At 52.9% G+C, this 18,948-nt stretch overlaps 8 protein-coding genes across 8 annotated transcripts; 2 read left to right on the forward strand and 6 right to left on the reverse strand.

Annotated features, from left to right (window-relative positions):
• Positions 1-1,070: 1,070 nt before the first annotated feature.
• Positions 1,071-1,699, forward strand: Z517_02195 (uncharacterized protein; the record flags this gene model as incomplete). The annotated part of the gene is made up of 3 exons (XM_013431306.1): positions 1,071-1,299; positions 1,358-1,584; positions 1,661-1,699. 3 exons carry the CDS (start codon positions 1,071-1,073, stop codon positions 1,697-1,699), a joined length of 495 nt encoding a protein of 164 aa, XP_013286760.1.
• A 330-nt stretch (positions 1,700-2,029) lies between these two features.
• Positions 2,030-4,582, reverse strand: Z517_02196 (acetoacetate-CoA ligase; the record flags this gene model as incomplete). Its single annotated transcript, XM_013431307.1, has 9 exons — positions 2,030-2,468; positions 2,535-2,838; positions 2,898-3,047; positions 3,097-3,161; positions 3,218-3,342; positions 3,398-3,478; positions 3,548-3,579; positions 3,634-4,258; positions 4,349-4,582. The coding sequence occupies 9 exons, from the start codon at positions 4,580-4,582 to the stop codon at positions 2,030-2,032; spliced, it is 2,055 nt and encodes a 684-aa protein (XP_013286761.1).
• Positions 4,583-5,538: 956 nt separating this feature from the next.
• Z517_02197 (uncharacterized protein) lies at positions 5,539-8,094 on the reverse strand (the record flags this gene model as incomplete). The annotated part of the gene is made up of 12 exons (XM_013431308.1): positions 5,539-5,903; positions 5,966-6,361; positions 6,459-6,593; positions 6,651-6,887; positions 6,953-7,015; positions 7,077-7,170; positions 7,242-7,283; positions 7,350-7,399; positions 7,458-7,609; positions 7,661-7,761; positions 7,876-8,003; positions 8,073-8,094. The coding sequence occupies 12 exons, from the start codon at positions 8,092-8,094 to the stop codon at positions 5,539-5,541; spliced, it is 1,785 nt and encodes a 594-aa protein (XP_013286762.1).
• Positions 8,095-8,780: 686 nt separating this feature from the next.
• Positions 8,781-11,072, reverse strand: Z517_02198 (uncharacterized protein; the record flags this gene model as incomplete). Its single annotated transcript, XM_013431309.1, has 5 exons — positions 8,781-9,654; positions 9,747-9,906; positions 9,960-10,597; positions 10,653-10,953; positions 11,015-11,072. 5 exons carry the CDS (start codon positions 11,070-11,072, stop codon positions 8,781-8,783), a joined length of 2,031 nt encoding a protein of 676 aa, XP_013286763.1.
• Positions 11,073-11,697: 625 nt separating this feature from the next.
• Positions 11,698-12,653, reverse strand: Z517_02199 (uncharacterized protein; the record flags this gene model as incomplete). Its single annotated transcript, XM_013431310.1, has 3 exons — positions 11,698-12,123; positions 12,217-12,539; positions 12,605-12,653. 3 exons carry the CDS (start codon positions 12,651-12,653, stop codon positions 11,698-11,700), a joined length of 798 nt encoding a protein of 265 aa, XP_013286764.1.
• A 469-nt stretch (positions 12,654-13,122) lies between these two features.
• On the forward strand, positions 13,123-14,146 carry Z517_02200 (uncharacterized protein; the record flags this gene model as incomplete). Its single annotated transcript, XM_013431311.1, has 3 exons — positions 13,123-13,171; positions 13,295-13,626; positions 13,715-14,146. 3 exons carry the CDS (start codon positions 13,123-13,125, stop codon positions 14,144-14,146), a joined length of 813 nt encoding a protein of 270 aa, XP_013286765.1.
• Positions 14,147-14,573: 427 nt separating this feature from the next.
• Positions 14,574-16,685, reverse strand: Z517_02201 (uncharacterized protein; the record flags this gene model as incomplete). Its single annotated transcript, XM_013431312.1, has 7 exons — positions 14,574-14,688; positions 14,783-15,197; positions 15,271-15,409; positions 15,478-15,579; positions 15,685-16,322; positions 16,396-16,482; positions 16,568-16,685. 7 exons carry the CDS (start codon positions 16,683-16,685, stop codon positions 14,574-14,576), a joined length of 1,614 nt encoding a protein of 537 aa, XP_013286766.1.
• A 452-nt stretch (positions 16,686-17,137) lies between these two features.
• Z517_02202 (uncharacterized protein) lies at positions 17,138-18,811 on the reverse strand (the record flags this gene model as incomplete). The annotated part of the gene is made up of 2 exons (XM_013431313.1): positions 17,138-18,545; positions 18,618-18,811. 2 exons carry the CDS (start codon positions 18,809-18,811, stop codon positions 17,138-17,140), a joined length of 1,602 nt encoding a protein of 533 aa, XP_013286767.1.
• Between the last annotated feature and the right edge of the window lie 137 nt (positions 18,812-18,948).

Genomic DNA, 18,948 nt, shown 5'->3' on the forward strand with positions numbered 1-18,948 from the left:
AGGCGATCCTTTGAAGTTCACGAAAACATATGATGGATGGTGTTTGTCAACCCCTGTCGGCGATCCATCTGTAGTCAACGAGACAAGACATCGGAATATGGATCACGGCCACTCTCCCACTGGAAATAGGATTACTGTGTGACGGATGTACTCCTCGGGGATGATTACAAGTGTACCAGACACCACAACTCCCTCGTCTCTGTGAGACAGAAGGGAAAGATGGTAAAGAATGGCTCTATTAGACCCATTCAACCACGTGAGCCATCTCCATGGACAGCCTCCGCTAGACGAATCTGACAAGTGTTGCCAGATGCTCTCATCTCCGTCTTTACCTCTATTAGTATTACAGTTCGAGGGTCATATACTCGCGTCAGCTCCATAGAGGCGCCACGGCCTCGTCTGCGGGCTTAATAACGAGCTATGGTAAATGCGGGAGACATGGTTCTAGCATGATGCTTCGGTTGTGGACCAGAGCTACACCACATGACATGACCACCAGCTTCCGATCCGTTGAGAAAGCCCCGAAAAGCGGCTGCTGTGATGTTATCATACATTGCGGTTTTTGGATCTGGATCTCTATACTACCACCACAGAAAATCTGACCAATATTCAGCGAGATGGAGAGAAGGTGGAAGTGGCTGGAAGCAGATTGAAACCAAAAAGACCTTGAGAAAGATTATTAGTCAATCACCGAAAAAGAAAAGGTGTAATAGCGAACCCTCCATTCGGCTCACGTAGAGGACGAGCTCGGAAGAGACACTCGTCTGTGGGGACCACACCAAATTCCCCAATTTAGTTACCTTGATAAAATTACCCAATTTGGCCGGGGAGTTGCGTGCCCCCGGCTTCCGGAGGGGGGGAGAACACCATAGCCCTCCTAGTCTCCCAGAAGCTATCCGTTCTTCTACAGGACCCTCGCGCATGGGGGAAGTACTTCGTCTCTTACCTGACTTCTCGTGAGTAACCACTTCCTCTGACAGAACGAGGACCATTGGGCTGAGGACAGACAATTGGCTCTTAACAGCAACCGATACTCCCCTCTGAGGCCCAAAACCCCCTCCCTAGGAAAAATGGGCTACAATACAGAAAAGACAGAATGGCCGACATTCGAGATCAACAAGGCCGTCAAGGAGCTCATCGACCAGTTCTTCTGGCAGCTAGACCAGCAGGACCCCAAGGTTGGAGACATTCTGGCGGACGACATCTTTGCAAAGACCGGACAGGCAGAGTTTGGAGGACACTTGTACTCTGGACCCGAAGGCAAGTTCGCTCTGCCCCCCGCTTCTTTCCTCACGTTCCGTGCTCTTTCTCGCTGACGACTGAACGACTGATGGCTGACCGCTGGCTGCTGTCACAGAGATTCGCAAGTCCAGAGACAACGCGTGGAAGGTGATATCCAGCCGCCGCCACGAAGTCTTGAAGGTCTTCTCTGCCGACCTCGACGGCAGCGACCTCCTCTTCATCGGGAATGTAGCAATGGGCCTCCGCAACGGGCAAAGCGTGGCCGGAGAGTTCACCGGGAGGCTTCGCATCGAGAATCCGACGTCGTCGCAGCCAAAGCTCCTTCTTTACCAAATTTGGGCGGTACGTTTTTCTTAATTCCCTTCTTTTTTTGTGGCCATTCTGGACACGGCATTAACGACTTTCGGGTCTATCGCAGGACTCTGCACCGCTGGTCAAGGCACTGCAAGGAAACTAAAGGGGCAAAGGTAAAGAGGGTAGCAAGCAATTATGATCTAGAGCTGGATCTATTAGAATAGTCTCTCATGCGAAGTGTCTGTCGACTCTCGCAGATCGAGGACCCCTGAGCCGGAAGCGGTGGAGGTGGCTGATATAGTGAAGCCTACATCTGCGACGAATTGTCTCTACAAGATGTATTGCAGGCCCTTGATCTACTGAATGACCATCTTATTCTTGATTTTGCTTGTCTGACCGCTCCCAACTTTGACCACGTCCCCCAATCTCAAGCCCCACAGGTTCTTCAGGAAATCGATGATAACAAACGGCTTATACCATTTTCTCTTCAGGTTTAGAGCTTGCTCAAGTACACGTTGCCATTGTCCTCCTTCAAGTACTCATCCTTGGCAAACTTCTCGTAGAATACCAAGCTGCCAGGGTTCTCCACCGCCCCGGACGGTGTGACCTTTTGACCCGAGACGATCTGCTTGACGGCCAACTCGATCTTCTTCCCGTTGATCGTGTAGGGGATCTCGGGGGTCTGGAAGATGAAGCTGGGGACGTGGCGGGGGCTCAGGGCGGTCGCAATGGCAGACCGAACGGCTGCAATGGTGGATTGTGGAAGAGGCCGGTCGTCTTTCATCTTGATAAAGAGTATGACGCGCTCATCCGAATCTTGCGGCCGACGCTGGCCCACGCACAGGGTGTCTTCGAACTCCTGGAACTGGCTCACCGCGTTGTAGATTTCTGCCGAGCCAAATCGAACACCTGAGGGGTTGAGTACGCCGTCACTTGGGAAAACGTCAGTCTGAATAAAAATGCAGGGAGAAGGGAGCGTAGGAGGCGGAAGAGCTTACGATCGGCCCAACATAGTAAAGCCACCTGTAGCGGGCGACGACGAGACGAAATCCCCCTGTGTCCAGACCTTGTCGCCAAATCGGTCGAAATAGGCTGATCTGTACTTCTCCATGCCCTTCTCGCCCCAGAAGAGAACTGGCTGAGAGGGGAATGGTTGGGTGCAGACTAACTCTCCCGGTTCTCCAGTGTTTTTGATCGACACGGGATAGTCCTTTGTACTGTCCAAGATATCAACAGCCATGCCCAGGGCTGGCACTTGAATTTCTCCCGAATACAAAGGGCTGGTGGGGTCACCTAGGACAACTGTGTGTGACAAAAGTCAGCTCAATTAAATGGAGAATGTCTAGGTTCGGCCGACCTACGTGAGCATGCCATGTCGGTTCCTCCACTACCAGACACGAGATGGATTTTTTCCGGGAATCCAGCATCGTAGAACCATTCGCACACCTTGGCTGGGAGGACGGATCCTGTCGAAGAGACTGTTCGTAGACTATTTAAATCGATTGTTTCCCCTGCGAGATCAGTAAATCCTCCATCTTACAAAGTGAGGATTCTGCTTACTCGGATTGAGGTGCTTGTCGTGAAGGTCGGTCAAGAACCGTGAGGAAGTGCCGAATAATGATATTCTGTCGATAAAGGATCAGTAAAGGGTTTTATTGACTTGGGCGCAATACTCCTGTACTTGAGTTTCTCCACCATGCGCAACGTGACAAGAGGGTCAGGATAGAGCGGAGACCCGTCATAGAGCACAACGCTGCCCCCATATGAGAGGCCGCAGAGAACCATAGCCCACATGATCCAGCCGGTCTAAGATGTGTCAGTGAGAGTCTTTGGACAATGTTTTGTTCAGGGCATGTCGCACGGTAGTATACTGATAGATGGTGTCGCCCGGTCTAACATCCAAATGGAGCATATAGTCTTTCTTGATTTGTAACAACATGGCCTGCCAGAGTCAATCGAGTCAGCGTTAAGTCAATCCTAGGCGTTGAATCCCAAGTCGAATCAGACTCACACATGCACTATGGACAATGCACTTTGGAGCACCTGTCTATATCCACGTCAGCCAACATCATGATACCCAAGTCCCGAATGTGAGACTTGCCGTGCCGGACGAATACACGATAAATCCGGGTTGCCTGAATGGCAACTGGGCAAAAGTGAGTTCTCTCTCTGGAGCTCCGTTGACAAATTCGCTCCACGAGACAACATTGGTCTTGCCTTTGGTTGGGTATGGGATCTCTCGAACGATCACGATACCGAGCTCGAAGTTTCTCGTCTTGCGTAATCTGGCGAGACATTCGTCGCACTTTTGAACCAGAGGACGCCGCTTTCCGTTATACTGGACCGAGCTCTCGAAAATGACCACTTTCGGTTCGATCTGGTTCAGTCGCTGCATGATGCCTTCGACGCCCATGTCAGGTGAAGACGTGGACCAGACGGCACCCAAGCTCAAGACGGCGAGACAGGCGACAATCGCCTCGAGACAATTGGAAATGACGGCGGCGACTCGATCACCGACCGTCACCCCGGCCTGGGTCATGGCGCTGGCCGTGGCTTTGACCATTTCTCGAAGTTCGGCTTTGGTCACCGGCCTGATGACCTCGCATCCCTCCGAAACAGCGTACAGGGCGACCTTGTTCAGCGTCTCGATGTCCAACAAATGCTCTGCAAAGTTCATGCGGACATGGGGAAAGAACTCGGGCGGGGGGTACATGGCAAGATTCTAACCCGCGTTAGAGAATTCCCCCATCCACAGATGGACAAAAAGCTTTTTTTTTTTTTTTTTTTCAGGGAGGATTTTTTGGTTACGAACAATCCGTTCCATCGCCTTCGTAGGCACAACGCCGGGCTTTATCTGTTCATACTGGAACAGCTCGACCCAGAAGTCTGGCGCGGTCTGAGGATTTGTCGACCATGCATGCAGGTCTGCAAAGTTTCGCAGATTCAGCTCTCTCTTCGCATTCACGCGCCGGCGGAATTTGTCCATGTTTGTCTGCGATGGGTCGGCATGTTGCCAAAGCTTGCGCGGCGCAAGGGCTTTCGACATGGTGACCCTGTGGTTCTTGACAATTGTACGTGTGCGATCTGGAATCTCCAGGCTGATATAGATGAGAGGAGTGCTGGACAACGGAGTCTCCGCCTGAATTACAATCGAGATATGCAGTCCCTCAGGGCTTACGACTGTACAAAAGCATGGCAGAAAGCGCCAACCAGCTAAAGCTAGCTATACTCGGTACGTGATGTGGCATCCCTGAGTCGGATGGCCATCGAAGCCGAGGTTACCAACTTAGCCAACACAAGACCTTTACTCGGTAGCATACGGTAGTTTGTCAAGCCTCGTGAACGGACTTTGCACTAATGATCCGGAAGGGGTGGACGTCCCGGAAACCGCACGGGACCGTAATTAACGGGCTGTCTAGCATTGGGGCCTCGCCTCAAATGTACCGGAGGTGTATTCTCCGGGGTCCGGTACCCCGGGTTAAAGTGCATTGGAACTAGCCAGATCGATCGAGCCTCAGGGCTGCTTTTGTGCGTAGATGAGGAGCCACCATTACTAGCGTCTTGGTTGGCAGTATTTCACACATACAGGGTACATAGGCGCAAAGGTAGGATGGGGTACCTGGGCCACCAGGAGCAGGTAGGTATAGAACCTTGGTGTCTGGAGTCAAGTACCCGGCAAAGCTCTTTTCGGGGCCCCCAGACTCTTCAGCCCACTCTTGGACTCGTGCTGTGGGAGACGAGACCATCACCACGCTACGGCACAAGCTGACTAGTAGTTGCCCGAGCAGAAGACAATACACGAGTATGAGCAGCACAGTGATATTGAACAGCAGGCACAATTCCTCACGCGGTAAGCCATTTCTTATCCAGTAGACTAACGATTCTAAGTCATCACTCTCTGGGTCTGGACACCTATCACGCAGTTCGCAACATAGGGTGACCCCGACAGACAGCTTCAGTGACGGAGCTCTTTGGTGGTGTCTGGCTTTAGATATCTCCTGCTCATGCCCCGGCATTCACCACTCGATCTTCTCTTCCCGCTTTCAATTCGTTCCTGCCCATAATTCTCTTGGGAACGTGGGAGGTGAGTAGGGTGTCCATATCACGCATGATGAGGGCAGCAATCGTCGAAACCAGACCAAATGCCAGCGCAGCATAATACACATAGGCATAAGCTGCTGACTCTCCGTCAAGGACGGCATTCATCACCGTGGTCAAGATGGCTGGGCTGATTCCCGGAACCTGCTCCAGGGCACTTGAGGAGCCAGTGGCGATCGCGGCGAAGAGGTCAGGAAGAGAGCTCTGAGGGAGACCAGCTTGGAGTGCGGCGGGAACGACATGGCTCTCCAGCTCCCCAGGTAGCTTATCTGAAGGGTACAAAGTCAGTTGCGGCAGAAAAGGTGAGCGAACGGTACATAGATAGTCTTACTATTCAGGATCGCCAACAGAATCGCTGTTCCGATGGCACCAACTGCTGTGCGAGTACCAGCCAAGAACGAGAAGGCCGATCCCAGCTCTCCGTCATTTGGGGCGAGCAATTGCACCAGGGCAGCAGTTTGTTGTTCGATCACTCCAATCGGAAGACCTGCGAGGAAAGAGCAGGCAATACCGAACCCTCGATTGTGCCTATTGCAGTTCGCCAGAGCACCAGTAAATGCGGTCATCCACGCGGATAGCAAGACAAGCTGCCACTTCACGTGTTTGATGACCCCCCATAATGGCCCCAAGAAGACCATTCCACCCCAGACGGAAATTCCGAGGGTGGTCGATAGCCACGCTGTCTCTTGCCATGACGTTGTCGGTGTTCTGTATATCGTAGCAGCCTCTGCGGTTGGTATCGCAGTGTTAGCATGTCACTTTCCCACAGAATGAGCGAATAGCTCCATCCGGAGGACGCGATGCGTCAGAATTGACAGACTTACGTGTTGGCCAGATGATGGATAGACCGATGTAAGCAATACCACCGACGCTTGAGCAGATGATTACCATGCTGTATCCTCGTATGTCTTTGAAGGAGCTCTTGGGCAGAAGGGGCTTCGCCTGGGCCACATAAATTTCTCCAACCAGTCAGCCCATATTGTGACCATAAACCAAAACACGACCCTGTTACTTACCATAGACGACAAACGCGATCAAAACCAGCCCACCAGAAATGATCAAACCAAGAACCGTTCCGGACTTCCATGGATACGTGTTGCCGCCCATCTGGATACCAAGAATGAAAAGGACCAAGCCGGCCGTCACCAGGAAAGCACCACCGTAGTCAATCTTTCTCAGTTTCTGCCTGAGCGAAAGTTCGACTGCCAATTCTTTGGGAAAATAAAACACGAGGTAGAGGATGATAGCGACACCTGTAGGCGACAGATCATCAACACCAGACGTTTCCTGAGGCGTCTCCGTAGGTGATGAGACTCACCGAGGACAATGATATACACGTAATAAATCCACCGCCAGTTAAGATGTACGACGATCGAATTACCTATGGTCTGCGTGTTAGCATGCTTGTAGAAAGGCACGAGCAGCTTGTTTTTCGAACTCACCGAAATACGCGCCGAGACCTTGGGCAGGAAGTGCAATCACAGTGACAAGGCCCATGCCGACAATTTTGTGTCGGTTAGGTAACAATTCTGTGGACTCAAAGTCAGTTTTCTTTTCATAGCTCGCGTGGGGAGCTGGCGGGGATCTTCTGTACCTGTCGCCACTACCATGAAAGTGAATTGGGCGCCAGCAGCTGTCCCGATGAGAGCCTTGTTTGAAACATAGCGGTCAGTGGTCCACCGAGAAGTGAAGCTAGGTGCTCAAGTCTTGCTTACATTGGCTCCAGCAAGAGTATCAAGGGTATTTGCGGTGCACGCAACGATTCCTGCGTACAACAGTGAGCCACAATGAGGATGAATTTGCGAAACTCGGTGAGCAATCACCTCCGATCAAACCGAACGTATTGAAGACGATCATGGTCCAGCGTCGACCGAGGATATCTGATAGATATCCCACGAGGATATAGCCAACGGCAGTGCCCATGGTCCAGACGATAGAGAAGAGACTCGCAGACGACTTTGAGGCATCTGTTTCCCTCGTCAGCGTCAAGTGTTTTCCATAAACGATTGATCTCGTTCAGGACAACACACTCGTCGCTTGGCCGATGGCGGTCAATACCGCGGCAGGAGCGACAAAGCCCCATGCACAGGAGAAAAGTGCCAGAGAAATGGCACAGAGTGATCCAAGCTGCAGTCCAGCCCTTTGTTAGCACGGCAGAGGTCAACTGTCGCGGTGAAATTGCGTGTAAGAAATCGAGATACTCCAATATCTCATGGGGCAAGAAGACAGAGGGTGTCGTACCGTGTATGGCTCCAACAGATGCTTCCAGCCTACTTGTGCAACATGGTAGGTTGCCTCTGCCGCAATCTTCTCGACGATGATCTGCTCGGCAGTGGTAGAGTCCGTAGTCTCGATTCTGATTACATCGTCTCCAGTCTAGAAAGCCACGGGGAATGATCAGTATGCCATGCGTCAAGACAATATGGAACGGATCAAACCTGCCTTATCCTCTCGATCCATGGCTGGCTGCGAAGTATTTATACCTAGCGTCTGTAATATTGTTGGTCAGGGGGCAAACGTTGTAACGAGTGAGAGAAGGTCCCCCAGACGAAGGGACTCGAGCTGTCTATTTCATATAGTACCGCCCCGGAGAGGCGTTCGGTTCGAGATCTCTCTAACCGTCCTCCTCCGGGGCCTCGACCCAAAGAAGATTCTCATAGCGACGTTTGTGTCTGTATTTTCCCACCCGGAGGACTCGAAACTTCCGGAACAGACAGTACAGTACGTAGTATGAAAAGAAAAGTGTAAAAGTGTATTAGAGAACTAGCCTAGATCTCTCGTCTCTCAGGGTCTAGTATTGAAGTCACCCATTACTAGCGCCTGGACAGTAATTCACGACAGCTTGACTGGCTCTGGGTCTCTGGGGTGGGTAGGGGATCATTTCCGGGGCCCCGTGCGATAAACGCCTAAATGGACACTTCGAGAGTGGCTCGATGGTCAGGCTAAGTCAAGGTGGTCATGGTAGAGATAGATGTTGTTGAACAAGCGGAGGGGGATTGAGTGCCGTCAAGGACGATGGTATCGTTTCATCGGTGGACTCGATACTCAAAGGTAATGAATGCAGATAACGTTATTTAGTTATGATATATGCGTCGTTCGCGCCCCATTTTATGTATCTACAGTCAAATCCACAGACTACTTCGGTGCTAATCATCAGTGCTTTGGCTTCGCGTAAATTGTCCTGCTCGAGATCCAGCGACGGCAGCTCGATTGATCTTGACTCGATTTGTCGCACTGGCCGTGATGGCATCCTCCGCATTCTTCACGCCGTTGCTCAACCCGGCCTTTGCTCGTTGCGACATGAAACCATTGGGATCGTAAGGGTCGATCGGAATGTCCTGTCCCACGGTGTCGCCGAGCAAGATCTTGAGTGCCTCAACCACCTCGACGCCATTGTGCACGCTACCGTCCAGTTGCCGCCAGGCTACAAAGTTATCCGGACGCACCAGAAGCGCCCCTCCCCTGCGGAGTTGAGACTCGGTCGGCCAACGGTCGTCTCGGTCGACATATGGGCATGGTCTGAGTCCCGAGGCCAGTGGGCCAATCTGAGCAATACCGACCTTGACCTTCAACTCCCCGACGACTCCCTGAACGGCCTCGATCCAGGCAGATCCATATTGGTCAGTTATGAGCAGATAGTCGTCCGTTCTCTTTATCAAGTCATGCGTTGACAGAACGCGCTGGGCACGGTCATCCCGCTCCTCAAGCCAGACGTGAGGGAGTCGATGGCCAGGCCTGCTTGTCTGGACATATGTTTGGCCGAGAGGGTCAACTGGAGGTCTCTCGGTGTTGTCCGAGACCGATGCGCCACCTCGCCAATAGCTGAATCCCAATTCGAGGTCCAGCGCAGAGTATTCCACCATTTGACTCTTGATTAGATATCTGAGCTGGGCGCGGAACGTCTCTCCAATGTCAGACTCTTCGAGCAAAGCTTCCATACGCGCACGATTGATTTCTGTTTGCCCAGGAATGAATCCAACGGCTGCGGCGACCATCGCTTGGTTTGAAAATGTCATTAACCTAATTTCCACAACAAGAATTAGCTTCCGTTCGTTTACCAGACATCTCAATAAAGCACACAAGATGAGGATAGTGCAAGGAAAAAAACTTACCCCCAATCGCAATTACGCTTGCCAACGAGACGTCTTTCCTGCTCATAGGTGTCCAGAAGCTTAGGTGATGCTGTTCCTTTGATGACTTGGGCAAGCTTCCAGGAGAGGTTGAATGCATCTTCGATAGATGTGTTGAGGCCCAGCCCGGTAGTCGGCGGACCTAAGCCAGTGTCATCTAAATGGTTCGAGAGAGAAAACAATGACCAGACTCACGTCGATGTGCTGCGTCGCCAGCGATAAATATCCTCCCTTCTCTGTATTTGTTGGCCAAGACACGCTCCAGCACCCAGTGACTAACAGCGCAAATCTTGATTTCTAGGTCGGGTATCTTCAGCAGCTCCCGGATTCTCGGTACGAGCAGATGTTCCTGTGCCTCTGAAAATCTCGCTGGGTCATCAACCCTGAAGCCGAAATGAACTGTCCAGTTCTCAGAGTAGCGGCCGAACGTGGGACCCATGCACACGACCGTTCCACTCCCGAGAATCGTCTCGCCTTCGGGGTTGATGAAGTTTGCAATCAAGGTTCGCTCGTCCCAATACTGAGACAGGTCCGCCTCGAAATGGACTGAAACAACGTCGGCAATATCTGTCGGCCCTTCAAGAACAGCGCCAATCTTGGGGGCAATAATGCCCCTGCCGCCTTCTGCGGCGGCCACATATTGCGCGCGATACGTGATCTGTGGGCCCTCAGGAGGTTGAACAATCACCAACACATGGTCATCGTGCGGGATAACATCGACGACCCTGTGGGAGAACCTGATATTGCCAGGATTCCTCTCCTCTGCGATTTCTCTCCATATAGGTTCTGAATGCACCAGCGGCAAGTTCGCAGGTCTTTCAGGAGCAACCCGCCTACCCAAAATTAGCAGGATTGTACGGCAGTGTAAGACGCATCCGGGTATCGCACATGTACTTGTGGAGTAAAGGAGAGCCCTCGTCGCCCCCAAACGACGGACTGGCATACAAGAGCTTCCGATCATAGGGGCCAGTTCCTCCAAGGGAAGTCGAAAAGGTTACCTGGCTGATGCATCGGCTGGGGGCGCTCTTGTCTCTAATCCGGTGTGCGTAGCCGTGAACGCGAAAGATTTCCAGGCTCCTCTGGTTGAGGTAGTGTGCCTTTGGCAGAATCGAGGTGCCGCTGTGCTTTTCGAACAAGATGTGCGGTATCTCCCTGGCGGAAAGGAAGATGGAGAGGTTCAGACCGCACCCTACGTGTGTGTTTAGCAACGAGGATCTCGCATTAGAAGCATCAAGCCAAAAACAACTCACCGCCACCGCCAATGATGACCACAGGTACATCTATAGGTTCCTGGCTGTCTGGAGCCATGTTGTCACTCTTCTCTAGTGGTTGTTCAAGGTATGATACTCTAACAGGTAATAGAGGTCGAAAGGCGGATGCTGGTTTTATTGTTTTCCATTACAGCTCAATTATCACAAGATTTTGGGCAAACTATTCGTGCTGAGGTTTAGTTACTGGCGTTCTGCAGGGGGTCTTCCGGATCGCGGAGGCACTATCCGGCTTAGAAGCTTTGGCCGGACAACCCTCGTCGGCGCGGAGGGCTTCTTCCGACTTCACATTTTTGCACATCGAGTTCTCATTCGGGCTCCAGCCGTAAGGGATCGGAAGAGAGTTGAGGGGTAGGGCGAAAGAGCGGACGGTGGAGCGTTTGGACTGAATAGTCGTTAGCACGAGAGTAGAGCGGCGGGAGACTAGTCGAGTCAACGATGGACAACAGTGCGGGGGCTTATGTAATATGTATAAAACGAGTACTCGGCCATTCTGTATATCAGTATTCCCCGGTCAATACCACGCCAACACGTGACCACGAGCATAGAATTTCCTACCCTTGCCCGTTGCTAGCCTTTTGTTATGGCCATTATATAGACTCGTCTCATGCCCTCAAAGCACTCAGATCAATCGATCAACCTTTTCACTGTGACACACCAAACTTCTAATGATGTCGAAGACTCCACCCACCATCGACTGGCAACTCTATCCCCGTGATTGCACTGGACGCCTCGCCCAACAAAAACACCACCGCTCGCGCGACCTCGTCTGGCGTAATCTCCCGGTCCAGGGGACCGAGTGGTAGAGAGCGTCGTGGGACGCTACCATCCTGCGTCTGCTCAGATAGTGTCTGAGGAGATGAAGGGCCGGGACAGACGCAATTGATGCGGATGCTGTCGGAGAGATGGTCCAGCGCCGTGGCCCTGCTCATCCCGACGATGCCGTGGGCGGCGGCACTGTAACTGGGAAAGCCTGGGTCGCTGGCCAGGCCGTGGGCTGCCGAGACGTTGACGATGCTGGCCGCGCTGGGTTGTCGGTTGGCCTTTTGAGCCAGGAATTGACGCACCTCTGATCGCATGGCCAGCCAGACCTGTCATGAGTAAGACACATTGGTGTACAAAGTTAAATCATCCCTGTTTAGCGGATGAAAGATATCAGAGTTAGAAGAGATGGTCGTACGTACACCTCGTTGCCAGCGCTCCCCGGCCGTGGTGAAAGTCGCCCAGGGAGTCTCGGTCGTCTCGCCGTAGAACCCATCCGGCCTTTCGCAATTGGCACAGTAATCGATCTGGCCGAACCTGGCGACCGCTGCGGCGATCAACTCGTCCACGTCGCGAGGTTCTCTCGAGTCGCACTTTCTGCTGAGGATCTGAAGGTCCGCGTGCCCCTGGATCAGGGCGTGGCACTCCTTGACCACCTCTTCGAGACGACCGTCGTCTGAACCACCGAGGACGAGCTTCGTGCAGCCGTTTTGGATGAGCAAGTGAGCCACGGCCCTCCCGTCTCCTGCCGTGGTAATGCTGAGCTTTGTATATAGCAGAGAAGGGTTTTTTAGATAGATAGAGCCTTACCCGACCCAGCCCCAATAACGACTGCAACACCCGGAAACGAAGACGACATGCTGGAGGAAAGACAACGAGGATGGACAAGACGGTCTCGTTCAAATGCCAACCCAACGATGGCGGTGTCTCATTCTAACCCTTTTTTTGTCGGTTTAATTATTGTTCATTCCCACTCGGCAACCCATGCATCTGGCTGCGTCTATAAGATCATGAACGCTCGGTGTTGTCCCACTGTTCTCGGCTGGCGTGCGGAGTCGAGTCAAGTCGGTGGATCTACGGCCTCGGTGCCGCTACCATGCCATAATGCTCATTGGTGGCAGGCCTGATACCTGACATATCTTTTGTTGTCTGGTTATTGACGAGGCCGCTGTTGTAGGGGTTAGTGATAATAAGAGAAATTCTCCATATCAATATTTTGAGAACCCGTCGAGGTACCGCGGGATTGAAGTATTCAGGCATCCACGGTATTCACGGTATTCACGTATCCATCCCAGACGAGAGACAAAGCGGAAAGGAGGAACAGAAACATGTCCCTCGCCCTACCAGGAGTCTGTCTGATCACTGGAGCATCCTCAGGTACATACATCTTCCCTTCGCTTCCCTCCCCTTTCTTTTTCAGAGCGACACCCCCTCTCTGCCCGTCCTCGTACGAGGAACCACTTAAAAGAACCGACACCTGATACGCCTGATATCCTCCAGGCATTGGCAGAGGAACAGCCGTTACGATCGCTCGCGCGGGATGCCCGTCCCTGTTTCTCGCGGACATTGACCTGGCCGGGCTCGAGGAGACGAGAAGACAGATCCAGGAGGAGCAGCAGCGGGGCAACGTCGCTGCAAGGGTGAGGGTGGAGATCCAGCGCACCGACATCGCCGACGAGGCCTCGGTGAGGGACATGGTCGCGTCGTGCGTGGCGGCGTTCAGACGGGTCGACTACGCGCTGAACATTGCCGGCGTGGTGCCGCAGAGGAAGAAGATCGTGGATCTCGACGTCGAGACGTACGACCGGACGATCCGGGTCAATGAATACGGGGTGAGTTTCTCCTCAAGACGAAAAGTCTTCTCTCTCTCCTCCCAAGTCTCATCTACATAGATCTAACTTTTCCTCGCCGCTAAAAAAGACCTGGCTATGCCACCAAGCCGAGATCCGGCAAATGATCCAACAAGACCCGCGACCGGGCCACACGGGCAAGGGGAGCATCGTGTCAGTGTCGTCGCTGGCGGGGCTCAACGCCTCGAGCGGCATGTCGGCGTACTGCGCGTCGAAACACAGCATCGTCGGGTTCGCCAAGGCGGACGCGCAGGACTACGGCCCCCGCGGGGTGCGCATCAACGTCGTGTGCCCCGGCATGATCGACACAGAGCTGTTTCGGCAGACGAGCCCGGCCGACGCGCCGGCGCAGTTGGCCGCCATCACGCCCGTGCGCCGGCTGGGGACGCCCGAGGACGTCGCGTGGCTGCTCATGTTCCTGTGCAGCGAGATGGCCGGGTTCGTGCACGGCGCCGTCATCCCCTGCGACGGCGGGTTGGTGCTGCAGAGGGGGGTCATCTAGGTGATCGACGGTCCGGTTCATGAATCGAGGTCAGGAGGACATACTGTAGGATTTACACTATGTGACTCTACGCTACTCTGCGAGGGGGAGTGCTGGGAGTGTCGTTGTTCATAGTATCACCTCCAGACACGCGGTACACATATATGCAGGTCAAGATCCTAACAGTGCTAGAACAGGGTCAAACAACCGTCAAAGAAAACAAAATATTCGTATAACCGAGTGTCACACTAGTCACATTCCGGACGCCTTTTAAATTTGTTCGCCTCAGGTCCTGCTTCGAGGTTTCCCCGGAAAAATGACATGTGGCTGGCAGAATTGGCGTTTCTACCTTGGTCTATTCATGTATGTGGATGGTTATACTCCACGTGGTCCTCTCTGTAAAGCACCAGGAACCTCTCTCCCCTGGTGATTTTTTTTCTCTTGTCTCTCAGTCCAGGACGCTGTGCTTGTAGTTGCCCTCGTCGTCCAACAATTTTTGGGACTCTTCCCATTCCGCCCGAGCAATCCTTACACATTTGTCGCTGCGAGGGGTCAATTGACACCTAAGAAAGACAAGCACATTAGAAACCTCGGTCGGTCGATTGAGTGGCAAAACAAACGTCAAAGTCAACAAAGAAAATCCAGGGCTTCACTCACGGGAACGGCAATGGACGAGCGGCGATGGACTGGGTCACCTCGTCTCGGTCGACTTGAATCTCTCGGCCCTGATCATCCCTGGCCTTGGAGATGTTGAATGTCCACAGTAAGCGAGCAGTGGCCAGGAACAGCGTCTTCTCCGCAACATGAATACCGGGACAGATTCGTCTTCCGGCCCCAAAGGTCCAGTTGTCTCGGTCTCTATAGTCGGATGCGGACGAGGCCTCGTGGAAAGTGAGGTCGGCGTTGTGTCTGGTGGGGTCAAACTCTCGAGGATTTGGGAAAAGGTCAGGGTCGTTGTTGGCAGACCACACTGCCAACACAATGGTGCAGCCGGCTGGAATTTTATATCCATCGACTTCATCGTCTGTGAGGGCTGCGTGCGGAATGGCGCCACTGATGGCGGTAGGAAGCCCTAGATAGAGTGATCCAGAGTGAGCCATACACAGAAATTTACTCAATAAAGCCAGGAGACAACTCGGCCATACATCTCAATGCTTCTTTGGTGACCTGGCGAATATAAGGAAGCGATTCGAAATCGTCCATGGTTGGCAGCCTGTCTGGGCCAACGACGGTATCCAACTCCTTCTGAGCAGTTTCCTGGACAGAGGGAAATAGCATCATGGCCTTGGACGTTCTTGTCAGCTGGTACTCGCAAACACAACTCCGCAGGGATGAAACATCGTTCTTTTTACCTTGATCATGCCGGCGAGAGTGTTACTTGTCGTGTCTGCTGCTCCTTCCATTGCGATCCCTGCAATGTAAGAGGCCGCGTGGTCCGTGAGAAGAGCTCCGTTCTCGGTGCCTTTCCAGGACTCTTTCGCCTTGCTGATGTCGGTCGAAAAGCCTGCAAAACCAATCAGAGGGCCGCTTCAGTCAGTAAACGTACTTGACGACGTGACTGAATCCTGCGTATGATTCCAGCACTCACTGGGAAGGGAGTTGTCGCCCTCGGCAGCGCGCTTTGCCGCCTCATACAACTGGCGGAATTGGGCCCTTTCTCGATAAAAGACGTGCTTGGCCTTTCTCGCCATCGGGTACAACCACGACGGCATGGCGCTGACCAAGGGCCTCAGCTGCGGATACCAGTCCAAGAGCTTACTTTGGTTCACCATGACGAAGAAGCCGTGGGTGTTGGTGAACAGCTCCTGCATGACCTCGCTCTTGGGATCGAGGACGCGGAACCCGTATGCCATGCTCGTCGCCATGCTCAACGTTGTCCGCGTGATGAGATTCTCAAAGTCATCAGGGTCTGACAAGAGGTCGACCAGCATCTGTTTGGTCTCCAGGTCCTGGTACGGCACATAGCGCGCCGCCTTATTGATGTTCAGGAATTGATGGTAGAGCTTACGCTCGACTTTCCACAAGGAGTCGTAGCCTCGCATGATGATCCTGGAGCCTTCCCAGACATCTTGCATGTAGAGCTTGGGCCGATCCGAGTAGTTGCCACTCCGTTTGTCGACGACCCTCTTGATGAGTTCACCACTGGTCAGGACGACAACGTTCTGGGAACCCAGCTTCAGTGAGAAAATCGGCCCGTCTGTTGGTGCAGGAAAGAGAATAAGTGAGTGAGAAATAGGCCCATCTCTTGCCCCTGGCTGTGGTCGACTCACACTCTTGACCCCATCGCTGATACTGCAAATGTAGGTCTCTTTTGGGTATTTGGTGCAGATTTCCAATAAACAGTCTCGTCGGCGGACCTCGAGAGCATCGTGAGCTGCAGTCCTCAAACCCCAATCGCCCATCGCATCAGGCGAGCCACGCCATTGATAACATCTCACTTACCAGGCGGCGCACCCTTCCATCGAGACGTCAACGAGGCCAGTTTCAGCAGACATGCCGCTAGGATCACGAGCGGCGGCAAAAAGAGCAGAAGTGATTGCTGCGAGATGGTTGAGATCATGGTTAACGCTCAGTGTAGCTTGTGTGAAAAGAGAAGTATACGAGTCTGGCAATTTCGAATGGCCACGATGATATTCAGCAGAAACGCGCTCGTCAGCCCATGTCATCCGCAAACCCTAGCACTGGAGCAGCTGGTCCTCTCATGAAGCTCGGCTTCGGGCCATCCATGATCTGCCTTGCCTTATGGCACTCATTCCACAGCAAAGCGCCGAGTGGCTCGGCGTGCGATGCGAGGTCATCCTCCGTAATATCCAATATGACTGGCTCAGGATCCATGCCTCGGCGCCCCAATGCCAGCAATGAGCGCCGAACTATCACAAAAGACCGAATACAACAAGAACATGGTATCTTGTGCACGGGACGACGTTCTAATAGTCTTGTTGTGCTATGTACATTTCCTTCTCTCTAATAGTATCATTATCTGTAAAGGTTGCTGCTCATCGCGCGCAGCTCTTACACCTTCTCTCGCTTCTCAAACTCGACCACCGCCGGCGCCATCGGCCTCGAAAACAAACTCGAGTAATCCGTGGGCACCAACTGCTTGCCCTCAATCTGTCGGAATTTAACATGTCTCACCATCGTCGCGAGCACCGCCCCAAGCTGTACATAGGCGAATTGCTCGCCAATGCACCTATGTCGGCCTGCGCCGAACGGGAGATATGGGGAAGAAGCCCCCTTGCTGATCATGCCGTAGCCGTAGTCTTCGAATTCTTCCTTTTCTTGGCCCATCCGCGTGTACGCAAGAGGATGGCCTTCATCCCAGCGATGTGGTTCCCATTTCATGGGGTCAGGGAAGAATTCGGATTCTCGCGAGGTCACGCCTGGCGCGGATAAGAGTGTATGGCTGGTCGGTATCTGATATGTTTTTGTCGAGGTCGGCGTGTTGGCCACGATGGCCATTGGTGACTTGACCTTGCGAAGAATGCTGTGGATCGGAGCGTGTAATCTGAGTGTCTCCTTCACCACCTTCGCATTCAGGCTGAGTTTTTGAAGACTCTCATATGTCAAGGGTGGGAGGTCATTTCCAAGCACACGCTTCTGCTCCTCCAATAATTCCTCCTGGATATCGGGTCTTGTCGCCAGTCTCAGCAGAATCCAACTCGAGGTCGAGGACGAAGAGTGCTGGCCCGCCATCAAGAGCGCGATCATCATATGTGCCACCTCTCGATCCGGAACTGGCGTGCCGTCCTTGTACACGCAGCCCATCAGATTCCAAATCATGTCTTCGTCTCCCTTTTCCCGCTTGCCGCCCGCAGCACGTCGTTGTTTGATAATTTCCATGTATGTGTCCGTCATTTTTTTCTGTGCAATATCTCGCTTGCGATTGTGCGGGAGAGGAGCCCACGACAGCATAAAGTTGATGGGCGAGAACCCCATATCTAGATCATGATACAAGTCGGCAAAGGTCGAGTCGAACTTGGCCCGCACTTCAGGGCCCTGGAGAGATCGGGATGCCGTGTAGATTGTCAATTCGGCCATGGCGGGGACAATGTCGATTGTCCCAGAATGAGACCGAAAGGGTCTGCCTTTCTCCACAAAGGACTTGGTTTCACTCGAGATCAGGTCCACGTAGGACTGGAAGGCCTCCATAGTGAGCCCGAATTTCACAAACTTCTTCTGCTCCATCAGTTTGGAGTTGGGGCAGTCGTACACGACACCTTCCCCAAACACCGGTGTGGTCAGTCCTGTGTAGATTTCCTCGGCATTCACATCCTTCAATTTGCCATTCAAAATGAACTCGTTGCCCTTGGTACCCAAACAGACGGTGACTCGTCGACCAAGCAGGATGAAGGTAAAGACGTCGCCGTATTTCGCTTTGCATGTGAAAAAAAAGTCGAAGGGATCCATGCCGTACCATATCCTAAGGTTCAACCGACAGTCAGTCAATCAGCCAGCCAGCCAGCGGTGTATTCCCTTTCCGGATCAAACGTACGTATTTCCCAGCACAGGAAACCAACTCCAAACCTCTGGCGGCGCGTTTTTATCTTTGAACAACAGTTGTCTTGTAATATTCCATGCCACAGAGATCACGAGGAAAGCGACGAAGCCGAGAAGAACGAGTTGCCAGGTGGGTAGGGAACCAAGGAGGCGCTCGGCCGATTGTGACAACGTCGCAAGCACACCCATTGCTATTCCCAATTGCGCCGAGCGTGAGGACCTGAAGGCGGCAGACCGAGGGTGTTGAGGGAGTCGGAGACGGAGGGCAGAACGACAGAGTGAGGAAACGAATGTGATTGTCGTGAATTGAGTAGGAGAGTGTTGGG

Source organism: Fonsecaea pedrosoi, assembly GCF_000835455.1.
Source record: "Fonsecaea pedrosoi CBS 271.37 unplaced genomic scaffold supercont1.2, whole genome shotgun sequence".
Classification (NCBI taxonomy): domain Eukaryota; kingdom Fungi; phylum Ascomycota; class Eurotiomycetes; order Chaetothyriales; family Herpotrichiellaceae; genus Fonsecaea; species Fonsecaea pedrosoi.